The sequence below is a fragment of the Centruroides sculpturatus genome, unplaced genomic scaffold (assembly GCF_000671375.1).
Source record: "Centruroides sculpturatus isolate CEXI.00-Female unplaced genomic scaffold, Cexi_2.0 scaffold439, whole genome shotgun sequence".
NCBI lineage: Eukaryota > Metazoa > Arthropoda > Arachnida > Scorpiones > Buthidae > Centruroides > Centruroides sculpturatus.
Genome location: NW_019384606.1, coordinates 387,700 through 405,133, shown reverse-complemented (window position 1 = coordinate 405,133; position 17,434 = coordinate 387,700). Strand labels below are relative to the sequence as shown.

The following is a 17,434-nucleotide window of genomic DNA, read 5'->3' as shown; positions in this document are numbered from 1 at the left end:
AAAATTTGTTTTAGAGATTAATTACATAAAACATGAGCAATTATTTATTGTGACATCGCTTCAATGTCAGACTGCAAATTTTAATCATATTTTTAATTTATTTCATTTAAAATGTATACTCTCCACCTCAAATTAGTACTGTAGTGTCTTGCCCCTGTACATCATACTTTTCCATTAACAATGACATTGTTAAATCTCTTAAATGCATCTGATGACTTACACATGGTTCTTTCAAAAAAAAAGCCTTGTTTTAATAGAATTATTATGAATAAACAACAACAACCTATCCAGTCATCTATCTAACTCCTTTCAGGGGAAAATTTTTTAATTGAAATAACGTGACTTCTAGTTTGCATTGAAAGTTCATATATCGGAGCCTCTTACCCCTTAGCTTTTTACATCTGGTCTTGAATTTCATGTATTTAACTCCAACTCGAGATTAAGGAAGGACAGACAGGTGGACAACAATGGGAATTTATAGGTCTACAATTTTTTTCAAATTGCAGCCCAAAAAATAAAAATAGATATAATTATTAGAGATATGAATTATGCTAGAACAAATCACAGAGAGAAAGATTCATAACCATACAATAATCTGTATTTTTGACAATCATGAATATCCTGTTTTGATTTTGCCTTAATTAATCACCAGAAAATGTACATTATGCTTAAAAAAAGTTATATTCTAGAATATTGTAACTAATCATTGAGGAATGTAAATTATTTCAAATTTTTCACATCTCTGAAGAATGTGATACTACAGTAGAGCATCGATTATCCGACTCAATTGGGGACTCAGGTTGGTTGGATAACTGAAAAAATCGGATAACCGAAAAGAATGAAAAAATACATTATTAGTATAGTATATTAGTATATCCCATATAATTAGTATATTAGTATATCGCTATTAACCAACTTCACGTTGAATTTTCATCGATGTTAAGCCTAACAAATATTTTTTTAAAATAATAATCGTCACTATTGTATCGTTAAAATTATTTTTAAATTATTTTATTACTCACAAAACAAATAACCACTCATAATTAGAAAATTAAGTCTCGTTTAAATACTGGCCTCCCTTCTATGGTAAAACCGATGTTGCCAGTTAAAACACGCAAAAATTTAACAAAAATAATATTAAAGTATCCAAGACATAGCCAAATATTGTAGTGCCACATCACTAGCGGACATTTGAAATTTGCCGACTAGAACAGTCAGTTAACCGATGTGACGGTTAATCGGGGGTCGGATAATTGATGCTCTACTATATATGTGTCCAAAACATAAAGATGAATGACATTTGTACATAAACAAAGAGAATCAAAGATGAATGCAGACAAATATTGCAAGAACTATCTAACACAGGATAACACACAAAAACTTGTAAGATTTTACAAATCAAAGCAATAAAAGTAAGCCTTTGGTGAAAAAGATACATACAGCAAATGGACATAAACAAAGAATGGATGGAAAGTGCTTACCAATACAACAGACAGAAAGACCTGTCAGTAAGAACATGTCCATCTCAAACTACAATGCAGCACTCATAACATGGCAGGCTCATCACCAAGACTTTTTCTAGCTATCACTACAATAATTGTGTATGTTCTTAAGTTCTGGACATAGGTATAAAATTCCGCTATATCTTGTACATAAATAACACATCAAATAAGAGAAAAGATTGCTTAAAAGAACACTCTTCCATATTCCAGATCTCCCATTTTACACATAGCTGGCAGGACTCCTGTTAACAGAGCAGAAAATAGTAGAGCAGTCCATTTAAATCAGCGGTTCTTAATCTAGGGTGCGTGCACCCCTGGGGGTGGGAGAGAGCATTTCCAGAAGTGCAAGAGAAATTTCAAAAATTAAAAAAAAAAAAAAAAAACAAATATGAACAAGGCAATCGTGTTCTCTACAAACCATGGTACCTGGCAACACAGCACCCCACTTCTTCATTCTCTACCGTCTCACTTCTACATTCTCTACTCTACCGTCTCTCAGCACATAGCGTTTGTCATCAGTTGTCAGAACATGCAGTTAATGTAGTCACATTGTCACATGCAATACAGAAACTAGTTGAGATGTGTTCGCATACCTCGAATACAGCACTTTTACACATCAAAACAAATGCCAGAAAATTCTTAAATGCATGTGATGACTTACACATGGTTCTTTCAAAAAAAGAGCCTTGTTTTAATAGAATTATTATGAATAAACAACAAAAACCTAGCCATTAAAATTTAAATATTGCTTTTTATGTTATATAGTAATATATATTGTAAATAAACACAACATTTGTTTATGAAATGTTTTTTCTTAAATAAAAGATATACACACATTTTTTAAGGAGGTACAAGAGCTCATTTTCAGATTCAAGGGGATGCTGACCACTAAAAAGGTTAAGAACCGCTGATTTAAATGAATGCTGTGTAGAAAGCTGATGACATACATCAGCTTCTTACAGAAGCAGCCTGCATCACTATTCTAAGGTTTAAAAAAATCTATCTTTAATCATAGAAGGTGGTTATAATTAAAGTTGCCCTAATCAACCTGTATAGAGTCTGTTCTCATTGACATTTTTTGATGAAACTTGGTATATATGTTATGGGGAAAAAGAAAATGCAAAAACAAAATAATAATAATAATAATAATAATTAGTTCAAACTTCTACCACTAGATGAAAAAATAGCACATGAAGAACAAGAAACACAAAACGGAAACAGACGAAAGGTTTTTATTCAACACTTTGTCCAGAATCTGTTACCGGTGTACTTTGTGAATAATACAGTTTATCACTATCATTTTTTGAACCATTAAATAGTTCTTCCTCAAGTAAAATATACTGAATAATCAATGGAACACATCAAAATAGAATGTGAATACTCAAATTAAATCAAACGAAAGCTTGACAAGATTTGTTACGATGAGCATGCACATTATGTGCACGGATGGTAATAATTAAACATCAGCATCCATAAGGGTCTGTCAGGCAAAAGATAAATTTAGCTCCTCCTCTGCAAGATGGCATGTGACATGCCATCTTTCAGAGAGCAATAGCATGACACATACTTTCATCCCCCTTGCCCCTATATGCTGAAAATGACTGCCACTCAATGAGAAGATGGATAAGAGGCTAAGATGTTTTTTGTGCCATTCAACTTTGGTCAATGATACCATAGCCCATTTAACTGCTGAACTGATATGTTGCCAAATATCATAATTTTTGGTAGTTTGCTGTGTTGTTGTTCTTGATTATCCATTCAGTGTTAAAGTCACACCTGCTGTTTGATAGGTGCTAAGAATTGGTTTTAAAGTTGCAGGTGATACGGACCATAATCCATTTCATCAGCAAATTTTGCACTGGTATAGTCCATATTACTAGACATGTTTGTGGTATTCCTTTTACTGTTTTTTTGATTATTTCTTGCAAAACTAGAAGGAAAAGAATAGTGCAACTCTAGTTATTCTGCTGCTATCAGGCTGGTGAGGAATGGATCCAGTGTCAGAAGTGTCAGCATTGGACACATCATTGAATTATTTGCTAGTGCAGAAGGAAGACACATTTCTGTGTAAATTTTGTAGAAATAGTGACTTTGTGTGTTTCTAGAAGCATCCTTATAATGTGAATTATGTGCAGATAATATGGACCACAGTGGTTCATATTACCTTCATTTTAAGTTTTTTGACATTACAGCTTTTTATGCTGAAACTAATATAGATTAATATAGATGTGTTGTGATATAATTGGGTATCAGTTTTTGCACCTTGCATCATAATGTTAGTTCAATTGCAACAATTACATGGAAGTAATGTCAAAGATAACATGGTGGTCCATATTAGCTGCATTTACTCCACATATTTCATAAATCTGTTATTAATAGAAATTCAAAAATTAACAAAGTTACTATAATATTTTCAAGTTTAAAAATAATTTTATTTGATTATTAATTATAATTAAATAAATTTGAATTGCATGCAAGCGTATAATTATTTTCATAATAATTTCATTGTCTCATTACTTTGCAAAGCAGTCCTTAAGAACACTGTTTGATACTTAAAAATAAAATTTAACTTATTATAATAAAAAAAATTATTAAAATTAAAACAAATAAAATCCAAATTATGCTTTATTGCATCTCATAAGCTAAATTTCTTAAGTACGTTTGGACAATCATGCCCATAATCAGAACAAGCTAACTTCTCTACAAATTTATCTGTGTTTGTTCACTTCCTGATGAGTTTGAAGTATGTCATAAAGATTGAAAGTGAACTGCCACAAATAATTGTGTAAAGAAGTTAGCTCATAGTTGTTCTCCAGATGATGGATTTAGTTGCCTAAAAGTGCTTGAGAAACAATAATTTGAGTTTTAAATTTAAGTTTGTAAATTTCAATAAAGCAGAGTTGGATTTTATTTGTTATAAGAAATTAAAGTTTATTCCTTGTATATTGAAATTATGTTACATAAATAGAAATAGCTTTTACTTACAGTGGCCAACCTTCTCCTGTTTGAACAGTAAATAATGTTAACATAGCAGCCATCACGTTATCATAATGAAAAGCTTGTTGTTTCCATTCTCTTTTCTCTACTGTTGGTGGTCTATCGTTGTCTGAATATACATAGTATTCACCTCTAAATATATAAAAAAAGTCAGTCACATATAATTACATACATACTGAATTATTATATCTTTTTATTAATAAATTTCTTAATTTATAATGAATATTTCAATAATTTAAAAACTATAAATGCTTCATACAAGATTATGTAGGCATGTATCAGACTTGATCAAATAAAACTCACTCAAGGCAAACCACAAGAGAACCTCAAGATGGACATTGAACACAATGTTGTAAGATAGTGCTGGTGAAGGAGTAAGATATCATCTTGAGGAAAATTAGTCATTTGGTTGCAGGCATTACACAGTGAGCAGAAAATTTCACTTAATATGACATATCAAATAATTTGTCCAAAGAAGACTAACAGGTGAGGATTCAATTTTTAAATGCTTAAGGATATCAGCAAACCTAGATTCACCACAGAAAACAGACATTACATGGAAAAAAGTGTGTTGCAAAAACAGAACTGGAAGATCAAGTTTGAAGTAATCAGTAGCAATCAAACCAGCACAAGTGATTTACCATGTTCCAACCAGGCAAATGTTGTTCTTACTGTTAAAATACAATTGAAGTTGTTGATGACTGTTGTGTCAATGTGAATATTGCATTACATCATAACAATTTTGTAAAGTTTTTCTGTTACATAATGAAATGTAGGTAATGCTGGTGTAATGTAGGTAATCCCTTAGAGAGCAATTAATCATGGTGACCTCATTTTATTCTCCTCTTTCTAGCACTGACCTTCCATTACAGAAGTTGGGTAATTTTTTGTGCAATTTCTGTTCTTTGTTCATGTAATCAGTTCTACAAGTTTAACCAGTTATATCACAATTTCCACAAGCTTAACAAGTCTAACACTTACTAATGACGTTATCATTGCCATTTAGTTAGACCATTGGTAGACTATATGCTTGCCTTGTTACCAAGTTCTTCAAGATATCAGCTTTGATATCAATTCAAATCACTATTCAGCAAAGGCTTAACTATCAGGTTTTTCACAATGGATAGCACACAACTGTTAATTAGACAGAATTAGATAACCCAACAATTAGGGTATAACGTTTTGCAGGGCTTATCACACCAAGGCCGACTGGAAGAAGGACCAGAACTTTATAAAAAAGTTTTGGTCTTTAATAATCACATATCAAATTTAGGTAAGTATGCATTTCGGGTACAAGGACCCCTCATCAGCTTACAAACACATGGCAACAACGTAACAAATACAATGCCAATAACCTGTCGGTATAACGGGGTAATCAACATATGCAGTGCACTGCATTTACAAATTATCAAAGTAACTTATACACTAAAACTAAATTATCAAGTATAAATCAGCATCCAATGACAATGTGGTATCACATATTATCTCCACCCGTAAATGTCTTAGTTTCTCCTACATTTTCCAAATTCTGGTAGACGGTTACACTATTAATAATAAATATTGTTAAGTATATTAAAACCTAAACAAAAGGAGGGGAGAGGAATCCAACAATGAACTTACTCTTATTAAACCAATTGGTCTCCAAATTTTAACACGAAACAAAATACAACTAATCTATAAGCCTTTGTGAAGTCAACTGCACTGTCCATCTGCATTTTACAAGGTGATGTGCTTAAACTCCCCACATCTGTTCAGCATCTGTTTCAAGGTTAAGTGAAAACAATGTTAATCCACCCCTCATGTAGCTTCAGTCCCATGTTGTTATTAATTCTGATGTCTTCCTGTATCTTCAGAATTTCTAGGTGTTCCTGTAGTCTTCTTTTAAGTTGATTGTTTTCTGTCATAATACACTTGATGCTATCTTTTAAAATTTCACAACCTTCAGTGTTGCAATGTTGTGCCACTGATGATGATATTAAATTATTTTTGATGGCATATATATGTTCTTTAATTCTTGTCTTTAATTTTCTACCAGTTTCCCCTACACATCTTTTTTTATGTGAACAACTGCAATCTAATGAGTAAACTACATTATCTTTTTCTAAAACATTATGTTCAATGTTACCATGTTTACTGTTTAGCAAATTTGCTATGGTGCTTTTGTGGTTTGGTACTAAAATAATATCTAATCTTTTTAATTCATTTTTAATTTTTCAAAAACACCAAAAACATATTCTATTTTTAGGTACACAGTCTTAACATCTATTGGTTGTCTATTTAACAATATATTTTTCCTTTTGCCTTTACTTGCTTCCAACCACTTAATAATGTTCTAGGGTAATTATTTAGATTAAACATTCTTATTATATTTTGTATTTCCATTTCTTGATCAGTGTGCAAGGTCGTTCTTTCTTTAATTTTGTTGATATACATTTGAAAAGTGTTCTTTTTTATATATAAAGGTATATTAGATTTGAAGTCAATAACTTTATCAGTAGCCCAGTCTTTAACATATTTTTTAAATAATAATTTGCCATTTAATCTAACAACAGTAAGATCTAAGTAATTCAGTCTATTATCTACTTCTTTTTCACATTGAAATTGGACATTTTTATTTATTAAATTAATCCCACAAACAAAAGAGTCAATATCTAGTATGCTTTTATCATAGATGATGAAACAGTCATCTACATATCTTTGGTAACTTATTATGCCCTGGGTTATGCCCTGGGTTATTATGCCCTGGATTATATGTAAAAAAGAACACTTTTCAAATGTATATCAACAAAATTAAAGAAAGAACGACCTTGCACACTGATCAAGAAATGGAAATACAAAATATAATAAGAATGTTTAATCTAAATAATTACCCTAGAACATTATTAAGTGGTTGGAAGCAAGTAAAGGCAAAAGGAAAAATATATTGTTAAATAGACAACCAATAGATGTTAAGACTGTGTACCTAAAAATAGAATATGTTTTTGGTGTTTTTGAAAAATTAAAAATGAATTAAAAAGATTAGATATTATTTTAGTACCAAACCACAAAAGCACCATAGCAAATTTGCTAAACAGTAAACATGGTAACATTGAACATAATGTTTTAGAAAAAGATAATGTAGTTTACTCATTAGATTGCAGTTGTTCACATAAAAAAAGATGTGTAGGGGAAACTGGTAGAAAATTAAAGACAAGAATTAAAGAACATATATATGCCATCAAAAATAATTTAATATCATCATCAGTGGCACAACATTGCAACACTGAAGGTTGTGAAATTTTAAAAGATAGCATCAAGTGTATTATGACAGAAAACAATCAACTTAAAAGAAGACTACAGGAACACCTAGAAATTCTGAAGATACAGGAAGACATCAGAATTAATAACAACATGGGACTGAAGCTACATGAGGGGTGGATTGACATTGTTTTCACTTAACCTTGAAACAGATGCTGAACAGATGTGGGGAGTTTAGGCACATCACCTTGTAAAATGCAGATGGACAGTGCAGTTGACTTCACAAAGGCTTATAGATTAGTTGTATTTTGTTTTGTGTTAAAATTTGGAGACCAATTGGTTTAATAAGAGTAAGTTCATTGTTGGATTCCTCTCCCCTCCTTTTGTTTAGGTTTTAATATACTTAACAATATTTATTATTAATAGTGTAACCGTCTACCAGAATTTGGAAAATGTAGGAGAAACTAAGACATTTACGGGTGGAGATAATATGTGATACCACATTGTCATTGGATGCTGATTTATACTTGATAATTTAGTTTTAGTGTATAAGTTACTTTGATAATTTGTAAATGCAGTGCACTGCATATGTTGATTACCCCGTTGTACCGACAGGTTATTGGTATTATATTTATTACGTTGTTGCCATGTGTTTGTAAGCTGATGAGGGGTCCTTGTACCCGAAATGCATACTTACCTAAATTTGATATGTGATTATTAAAGACCAAACCTTTTTTATAAAGTTCTGGTCCTTCTTCCAGTCAGCCTTGGTGTGATAAGCCCTGCAAAACATTATACCCTAATTGTTGGGTTATCTAATTCTGTGTAATTTACAGTCGCGGGCAAAAAGCGTTGTTTATTATTATTACACAACTGTTAACTGATGATCAAAAACAATATTGCATATGAAGCACACTGGAACATCTGCAATGTTGTGCTGAAGGCAGTGTGTTTTTAAGGCATACTGTAGCTGGGATAAAACATGATATCATCACTACAAGCTAACACCCAAGGTCTAAATTCACAAATATTTCATAAGATATGATATAGTACTTCTCCAATATCATAAAATTACTGAAAATAACAATATTTTACATTTTGTATTCACAAAACATGTTGTAGCAATTACTACAAAACAGAAGAAATTGATAACAAGAGTAGGTCTTGTGACATCACTAGTAACCACTGTGAAGTTCACGCAAAATGTACATAGACCGACAAAGGAAAGACGTATCAATAACTGACAGTATGGTCAAACAAAGTATTTTATTTTGCATATATGAAGAGGTTTTTTTTTCAAATTCCAACTCCACAGTAATTTATCACAATATGGCATCAAACAATATTTCAGCAGACAATGACAAAACGTACCGTTTACGACAGATATAAATGGTGACCGAAAACTATGACTAATACTTATGTGCTAACTTAAAACTAGGGAAAGAAAAATAATAGGAAATAGAAAATCTAGGAAAATAGAATACAGTAAGGAGTTAAATACCCGGGGTTTTGCTGGACTTCACAATTTTGGGTGGGATACCATGTTGAATTTTTTCTGAAAAGTCTGTTGTCATTGTCTTCACTAGGTTTCTCCTTGCACCTTGTTACTACACCTTTTTATCATAACTATGATAAAAATCCAATTCTCTTCTCAAACTCTCTCAAATTCTCCAGTCATTGCCATTTGCAACCTGGAGCACCACATTCGACGTCTGTCCACCTTGAGGTCTGGGCCAAAGAATGTCTTTCCCTTATCTCACCGACCCCAGAGCGTCTTTTCTTTCATTTTTCCCCATGGTTCCAAGAATTGGTCACCCCATCCAAGGGAAAAGAGTTAAAAAAGAAAGTTCTGGAAGGAAGAAGAAACAAAGAACAAAGGAGAAAACTAAACTATACTTAAATTAATATATATGAAAATGTTACTGTTAATTATTTGTATTCCTCTGTAAATATTGTTTTAATAAAGACGATGCGGGCGCCCATGGGGTCCTGTGGGGGGCCTTATGGTTGCTTATTTCACACTTTCCTATCTTCCTTTATTTCCTCTTCTCTCTAATTCTTACTTTCTTTTACTCTTCCTTCCTATTCATACAGGGGTAAAGTCTGCACTAAATCGCAGATAGCCCCTCTTGTCTTTTATTAGAATAGAATATATACACTAATATGGCATACAGCCACACCATTTCCATATTAACAGAGCCAATAGGTAGCCTTTTCATAGTGATGTATTTTCAGAATTTTCTCACTTCTCATATTTTCAACATTGGAAGAATGATAGTCAAGTTTTATTTCATTAAAATTAAAATGCTTCATAAATGACATAATAAGATATGTAACAGAAAGTGTACTATTACTAAATTGATACTGGTAGTTATATTAATAGAAATATTGAAGAAGCTTCAAAGAAATTAACAACAACAAATTATAACAAATGAGATTTTCATATGACATTCTATAAAGCAGTTTTAATTTGATTGTGAAAAATTCTATTAATTTTTTTGGCATTTGATGACATCTTAGTAGATAAGAATTAAAAATATTTTAAAAGAGACAATCAAGAACAATGACCCAATTTGATTATCAACCTATAGAGCAAAATACTTGGTCATCATCTTTCCCAGTACATTGACTTATGATAACTATTAGATATAGTAATAGTTACAAGACTTTTTACAATATCAAAGCTATTACAATGTGCTTTGTGAATATGAAACTTTGGTAACTTATGAGGAATTTCAACATAACATAAGATAACAGTATAAGAATAAATTAAAAAATTTAAAACAATGGAGTCAGAATATTCTAATCTTACTTAATTGTATTGTAATTGAGTACATGAAAATTTGAATTTTCCTTCTTTTCTGACTTACAGAGGCGTAAAACTTTCTGAACTCTAAACCATTTGCTAAATGAAATAGAATTAGAATAAAAAGTTATAAAATCCAGTAACCAACACCTTATTAGTTGCTGAGGGAGTTTATTAAAAATGAACGTTTTTGATCTCAATAGATCATCATCAGGTTAGAACATTCGAAAATGGAATACAACATAAAATGGAACATCACGTTCAAAATTCAAAAACCATTAACATATCAACTAAAAAGAATAAAAACTATACATGATACATAAATGTAAAAATAAATAATATACTACTATAGCTAAACATTAATACAATCCACCATAACCAAATAGAAGTTACTAAGTTTCCTTTAAAGCGATTAAAGATCGTATTTCGGTTCAAGAGCCACTTGTAAGCTTTTTAATGGCAAACTTCCAAGCTAAGGGAAGACCCTCCATGTCTCTGGCATTAATGCATCTTTCACCAAGTTTGCTCCTGTATATTTCCATTTTTTTGGCAGTTTTTGCTAAAGTTGGAGAGTGTACTTGTCTGACGACTTCCGCTTCCTCTCAGCCAACCACAGATTCTTGGGCTTGAGCCATCTGGGCCAATATCGTTGTGTTAGATCCTTTTCTAACATCATACTTATGTTCTCTGATCCTTACCCCAAGATTTCTCATTGTAACTCCTATGTAATCCTTTTGTTATGCCTAACTGTTGGTTCTTGTAGGGGGATCTTATAAACTCCTGCTTTATCTTCTTTTTTAATATCCCGTTTATCATTTCTTAGAATCTTGTACAAATTCAGAGCTCTTTTCAATACCGACATAGAATTTTTAAAGCCTGCAATATCCTTCATGACGCCTCCTAAATATTTCCTGAATGTAAACTTTGTGTACTTAATAGGACTCTGTCTGGAGACTTTTTTTTATTGCTCGCCTCAAATTTTCTAACAATACCAGCAATTATGCTTCTCTTATAACCTAAGGTTTCTGCTGTCTGCATAATCCTTTCGATCTCTTTAACTCAGTCAATAATGTTATCACAGTATAGAAACGCCCTTCTAACCACGGTACGAAAGGCTGCTAGTTTATAACGATATGGATCATAGGACCTTGCTAGGATATAGAGTGGGCTATGTGTTGGTGTTGGTTTTGTGAACACACTAGTGGATACATGCCCTTTCCTAAAGACGATGTTAATATCTAAGAAATGTATCATTATGGAACTTTTCTGCTCTAGCTTCAGGTTGAGGCCATCTTTGTTCTCATTGGTTCTTTCTATGAAATTACTAATTTCTTGATTGCTTCTCCATGTTATAAAGATATCATCTACATATCACTTGCAGTAAACAATGTTATTTCTGAAGCTACACAACACTTTCTTCAACTTTTCTAATCACAAGCTCACATAGAAGCCCCAAGACTGGGCTTTCCATTGGAACTCCCCTGTTTTGTTTATAAGTTTGGCCTTCGAAAGCGAAAAAGGATTCACAACATACAAGGTTAGCCATCTCTATAACATCATTTTTGTGATGCGCCAATGTTGGGTTTTCTCTAAACAAGAACTCCAATAGTGTTTCCAAACAAGATTCAATTTTAATGAAGGGGTACAAGCTCTCATAATCTAATATTGTTCAAACTTCCTCATCCATCAAAGTAATGCCTTGCAGCTCTTTAACCACCATTGCAGGATCCTTTGCAACCAATATACTACTTTCCAGTAGGGAGGAGATATATCTATGCAATCTTTCTTCTAAGAAAAATGTAAATGCTTTACATTTTTCCACTATTAGCATTACTTCCTTGCCCTCTTTATGCATTTTAGTGAAGGCAAATAGTCTAGGGATCCCAAACCTGGGGTTACAGCATTTCTGGATAAAAGGTAAAACCTTTGCAAGCTTGGTTCCCTTCAGTTTCTTGACTCTTCTATCAACAGATTCAACAATTTTATTGCTGGTCTTAATACATTCTGTCTTTCTGATGTACTCTTCTAAGGCTTTATCATAAGTTTGTTTTTTTCATTATAACCATTTGTTTACTTTTATCCTCTCTTGCCACAATTAAATTGTTTGCTTTCAGCCAACACTTAGTATATATAATGCCATTGTTCCTACTTCCTCCTTTTTCCACTTTTCTTGATTTTTTAAAACAGTTTTCCAATATACATAATCCTTCTCTATCGGATCTAATCCAACAATTCCTCTTTCAATCTCCTGGATGGAGGTTTCAACTTTCATTTTGTCTCTATAGCGTAAAAATTTGGGACTCTGCATATATGCATTGCAATCTGTACGCAACTCCTTCCTCTTCTAATGGATCCTTTTTTGTATAACCAATTTTCATCAGTTCCAATAGTCTGTTTTTTTGAATTGGAGCTAATTAAAGTTTCACTAAAAATTTTTTGATATTTTTCCATATATAAAGTTGAAAATCAGACTGTCAGAACATCTTGCCACAGTAAGTTTAAAGGTAAATACTTCTCTGGTATTTTTGCATTGTAATAGTAAAAATTGTCAAATTAATGTTAATGAAGTAAAAGTAATGTATAAAAAAATAAATACTGTAAAAAGAAAATTTAAAGAACATTTTGCAATCGTTACACAAAATAACTCTGTTAATTTAAATAATGGTGTGGTGCCAGCGGAATGCTGGGTAAATCTTGTCAGATATAAAAACTGTAACTACGATGTAAAAGATTGTAATGGATAGTTGAAGTGATTGGCAAATTGAATTGTATTGTGCAGCTTGGAGCCCTACTGAAGAGGCCAGTGTATTGTGCAGCTTGGAGCCCTACTGAAGAGGCCAGTGTACTGGCAAAATGCATTTGGGGATAAATAAGTTGTAATAAAGAATAGTCTCTCTCAAAGTAAAATGGATTTGCTTTTTTTACTTTTTATTCTAATTCTATTTCATTTAGCAAATGGTTTAGAGTTCAGAAAGTTTTACGCCTCTGTAAGTCAGAAAAGAAGAAAAATTTGAATTTTCGTGTACTCAATTACAGTACAATTAAGTAAGATTAGGATACAGTGTTTGTGAATCTAAACCCAAGTCTGAAAGAAAGCAGTGGAATCATCTGAGTTCATAATGTCCCAAAAATTAAAGTTGCAGACCTTAGCAGGAAAGGTAATGCTTACCCTTTTTCCTAATATTAATGGAACACTACTGCTGGATTTTAAAGGCTGGACATCATCATCAATGATCAACAGTATTTCACCACACTAAACAAACTTCACAAGGCAATTGCGGGTCGGACCGAATAAAATAAAATTAAATAAAGAAGCTCAAATTAAATTATATATATATTTATTCAATTTGAACAAAGAAACCCTCTATTTCTCCCTCTTTCGAAATCTTGTCAAAATCTTATAACAATGGATGAACACATTTCCTTCCCTGGAGCCGTTTCCTATCTCTCAGGAACATGAAAATGAATCACTGGGAACTTATCGAAAAATCTGTGATTGGCGAAAAACAATAACATGACTTGAGATATAAAAGAGGGGTGATGACAGAAGAAGGAGATCCGTCGTAAAAAAAAGCCATCCGTAAAAAAAGACTCTGTCAAGTCATTCAATACCCACAATCCTAGAGGTATGATAATGAATATTGTAAACTCTCTCTCAGCGCGCACCCATCCACTTCCGCATGTATGCTCGAGTTAATTTCAATGTAGCTAGATTATCTAAGTTTTGTCCAATAAATTATTGTTTTGTTGTTAATTGGTGTCTTTTACTTCAATATTGCCAATGTCTCACCGACAACCCCTCTTACCTCCTCTACTCTACCTGAGAAAAGAATCCTGACTTTATGGGATAGAAAAACATAGACAAGCCATCCACTGACCAGTGGGCAGTTTTCACCAAACTGTTGCTGATCAAAAAGAGGTATGACTTCAATCTACCTCAGGAATACCCACACAATTATAAAGCTAGATTTCTTATCAGAGAGTGCTATTTTATTACATGATAATTCCTTTCCACATGAAATATAAAGAATACACTGAATGCCAAACACTGAAAGGCTTTGCAGATCCTGACAGTCCAGACCTCTCACCTTATGACTTGAATATATTTGTTCCCTTAAAGAATGCTTTAAAGGAGTACAATCCAGATTAATGATGTGCAGGTGGCCTTGTGGCAGTGGTTCAATGACCAACTTTGTTCTTTTATTGTGGACGGCATATACAAAATGATCAAATAATGGAAGATGTGTATCAATGCTTGGGGAGACTTCTTATAAATATTCAATGTAACAGTAAGGTCTGCAACATTTATACTCCACACATTAATCCTTCATTTTGTTACAGATGCTACCTGGGCAGGTTTCATTTAATCAAGATATATAACAATATATCATTCTTGACAATAAACAATTCTCTTTCTATTGCATCAGAGTTAAGATTAAATTAAAATAGACTTTCATTTTCATACATTGTTTTATTATAATTCATAATAACAATTCTAAATTATATTAAAAAATGAAGTAATAATAATAATAATAATAATAAATAATAATAAAATAACTCAATAAAAATTAATTAATTAAAAGTTTTAATGTCCATAATATTCAGTGACACAGATACAAAAGTCAATCACTCAGTTGCTATTCATTGTAGAGAACTAATACATACTAAAATTGACAGTTTCTAAATAGTTCTTTGAAAGTAATTATGAGCTGAAGAAATTAAGTTACTGGGAACTTGTCAATTTTCAAGATACAAGTTTGCCTATATTTTAGCCAATAATAGCTCTATTGAGTTAAAATTCACTCTCTGATAGAAAACAAGTAAAAATGTCTAATAACATTGATTAAAACATGACTGATGCAAGAAAATGAATAAGTGAACTAAAAGGAGAGGCATATACAGTGGAGAACTGACCCACTGTATATGCCTCCCTTTTCTCAGTGGGCAGTTTGTTCTCAGTTCTTAGTGGCCATTCCTTATTTTAATATGTTATATTTCACTTAAAAAAAGTAAATTATTAAACAAATACAATCATTATCTATTGCATTAAATTTAAAAAATCTTATTCTAATCTATGTTGAAGCTGCCAAGGTATGATCCATCCACAAACAAACATCCAGCTCACAGCAAATACAGTCTATATATATATATAAACATCTTATCTACATATGATACATGTAATAACACACCTTCAATTGCCATATATTTTAGTAATTTATAATTATCATTATTACCAAATTATAGTCTGATGATATATGGTGATTGAAGGTGTGTTAATACAGTCTATTACTTGAAATTTTAAAATGACTGGTCCTGATTCAGATATAGGCCACCATAGAATTGTTCTTGCAAACTTAAATTCAGCTATCACAATATGTATTGTGCGGTTTCTAATTTGAAAATAACTGATCACAATTTGTAGACTGTCATGATGGTCGCAAATGACTGTATATAGTTAATTGTGTCTCCTGCCCCTAATGTTTCCTTATGTCATCTCAGCTTTCATCTAACTCCATTCTATAGATTAAGGAAATATAGACAAACAGCAGTGGGGAATTTATTGGTCTACAATTTTTTCAAATTGCAGCCCAATAAATTTTTGTTATTTAATTTGACTTAAGCACTATTAAGCATAAATTCTTGGATGCCATTTATATTATGTGAATGTCAACTAACATGATTTTCTTTAATTAATTTGATTTAAATTCAACTGAGGATTGTACTGAAAAATAGAATTAATATCTTTCCTGCATGCACACTGAAATTTAATTTATATAGCAACATACTTAACTTAGTAATTATGTTAATTTTAAATTTATTCTAAAAATTACAGTTAAACTTACTGACAATCTTCTTTAAATAATCTTGATTCATCAGTGCAATAAAAAAATTTTCCATTAAATAGCTGAACAGCTATTACTGCAAAAATGAATTGAAATAATATATACACAATGAGTATGTTGACGACATTTTTGAGTGATGTTACAACACAATCAAAAACAGCCTGAAATGAAATTACAAATAATTAGTATAAATTTTTTAAAATATATTTTAATATTTTTATAAAGTTGATGGTTTCAAGAATAAATCATGATACATGAATATACAGTATCTGTAGCACACAAAAATTTTCAATTTTTTAATAATGATCAAGTAAATTTAAACAACAGAAAAATTGTTTGATAAATCAATAATGGAAGTTAAAATTGGTAAATAACCTGCATCATGTAATAATCTAAACTTGCTCTCAAACTGATCTTTAAATACAGGTAATCTGCAAATTATTCCATTAAAACTATTTTTAAAATAAGATTTTTTATTAATTTAATACATAACATTAATGTATGAAAAATCTTGTAACAAATGCATGTAATATCTTTCAGATTTTATTAAGAAATTGATTAAGACTACTGAAAAAAATCTATTTATCTATCTATCCAGTGGCCTCCTCTCTACAGAGGGTTGCATTTGATGAACTATTCCTCTCCGTGTTTCCCTATTCCAGGCTTCTCTTAAATCCTTTCCAGTCCAGTCCTTAATGTTGTCTCTCCAAGTCTTTCAAGGTCTTCCTCTAGGTCTTGTCCCCTCCACCAGTCCCTCAATCACCGTCTTTAGTAGTTGTCCTCCTGATCCTCTAGTCAAATTTCCAGCATATCGTACTTTTCTTTGTTGGATATTTATAAGCAACTCTCTCCTCAAGCTCAGCCTGCCCAAAACCTCTGCATTTGTCATTTTCTCGTCCAACTTATTATTTGTATCTTTCTCAGGCACCACATTTCAAAAGAGTTAATTCTTTCCATCATTTCACGTGCGAGAGTCCATGCCTTGCATCCGTATGTTAATACACTCCAGATCATTGTACTTAGGATCTTTATTTTCAGTTTTATGTCAA

The 17,434-nt window shown here is 31.8% G+C and overlaps 1 protein-coding gene across 1 annotated transcript in view; it reads right to left on the bottom strand.

The window, feature by feature from the left end:
- LOC111625158 (voltage-dependent calcium channel type A subunit alpha-1-like) overlaps positions 1 to 16,557 on the bottom strand; it is a 187,178-nt gene extending 170,621 nt beyond the window's left edge. The window contains exons 1-2 of the mRNA XM_023368210.1: positions 16,386 to 16,557; positions 4,488 to 4,631 (exon numbers count right to left, since the gene is read on the bottom strand). Coding sequence (XP_023223978.1) covers positions 4,488 to 4,540 — 53 coding nt within the window. The 5' untranslated portion in view covers positions 4,541 to 4,631; positions 16,386 to 16,557. The remainder of the gene's footprint in view (positions 1 to 4,487; positions 4,632 to 16,385) is intronic.
- Between the last annotated feature and the right edge of the window lie 877 nt (positions 16,558 to 17,434).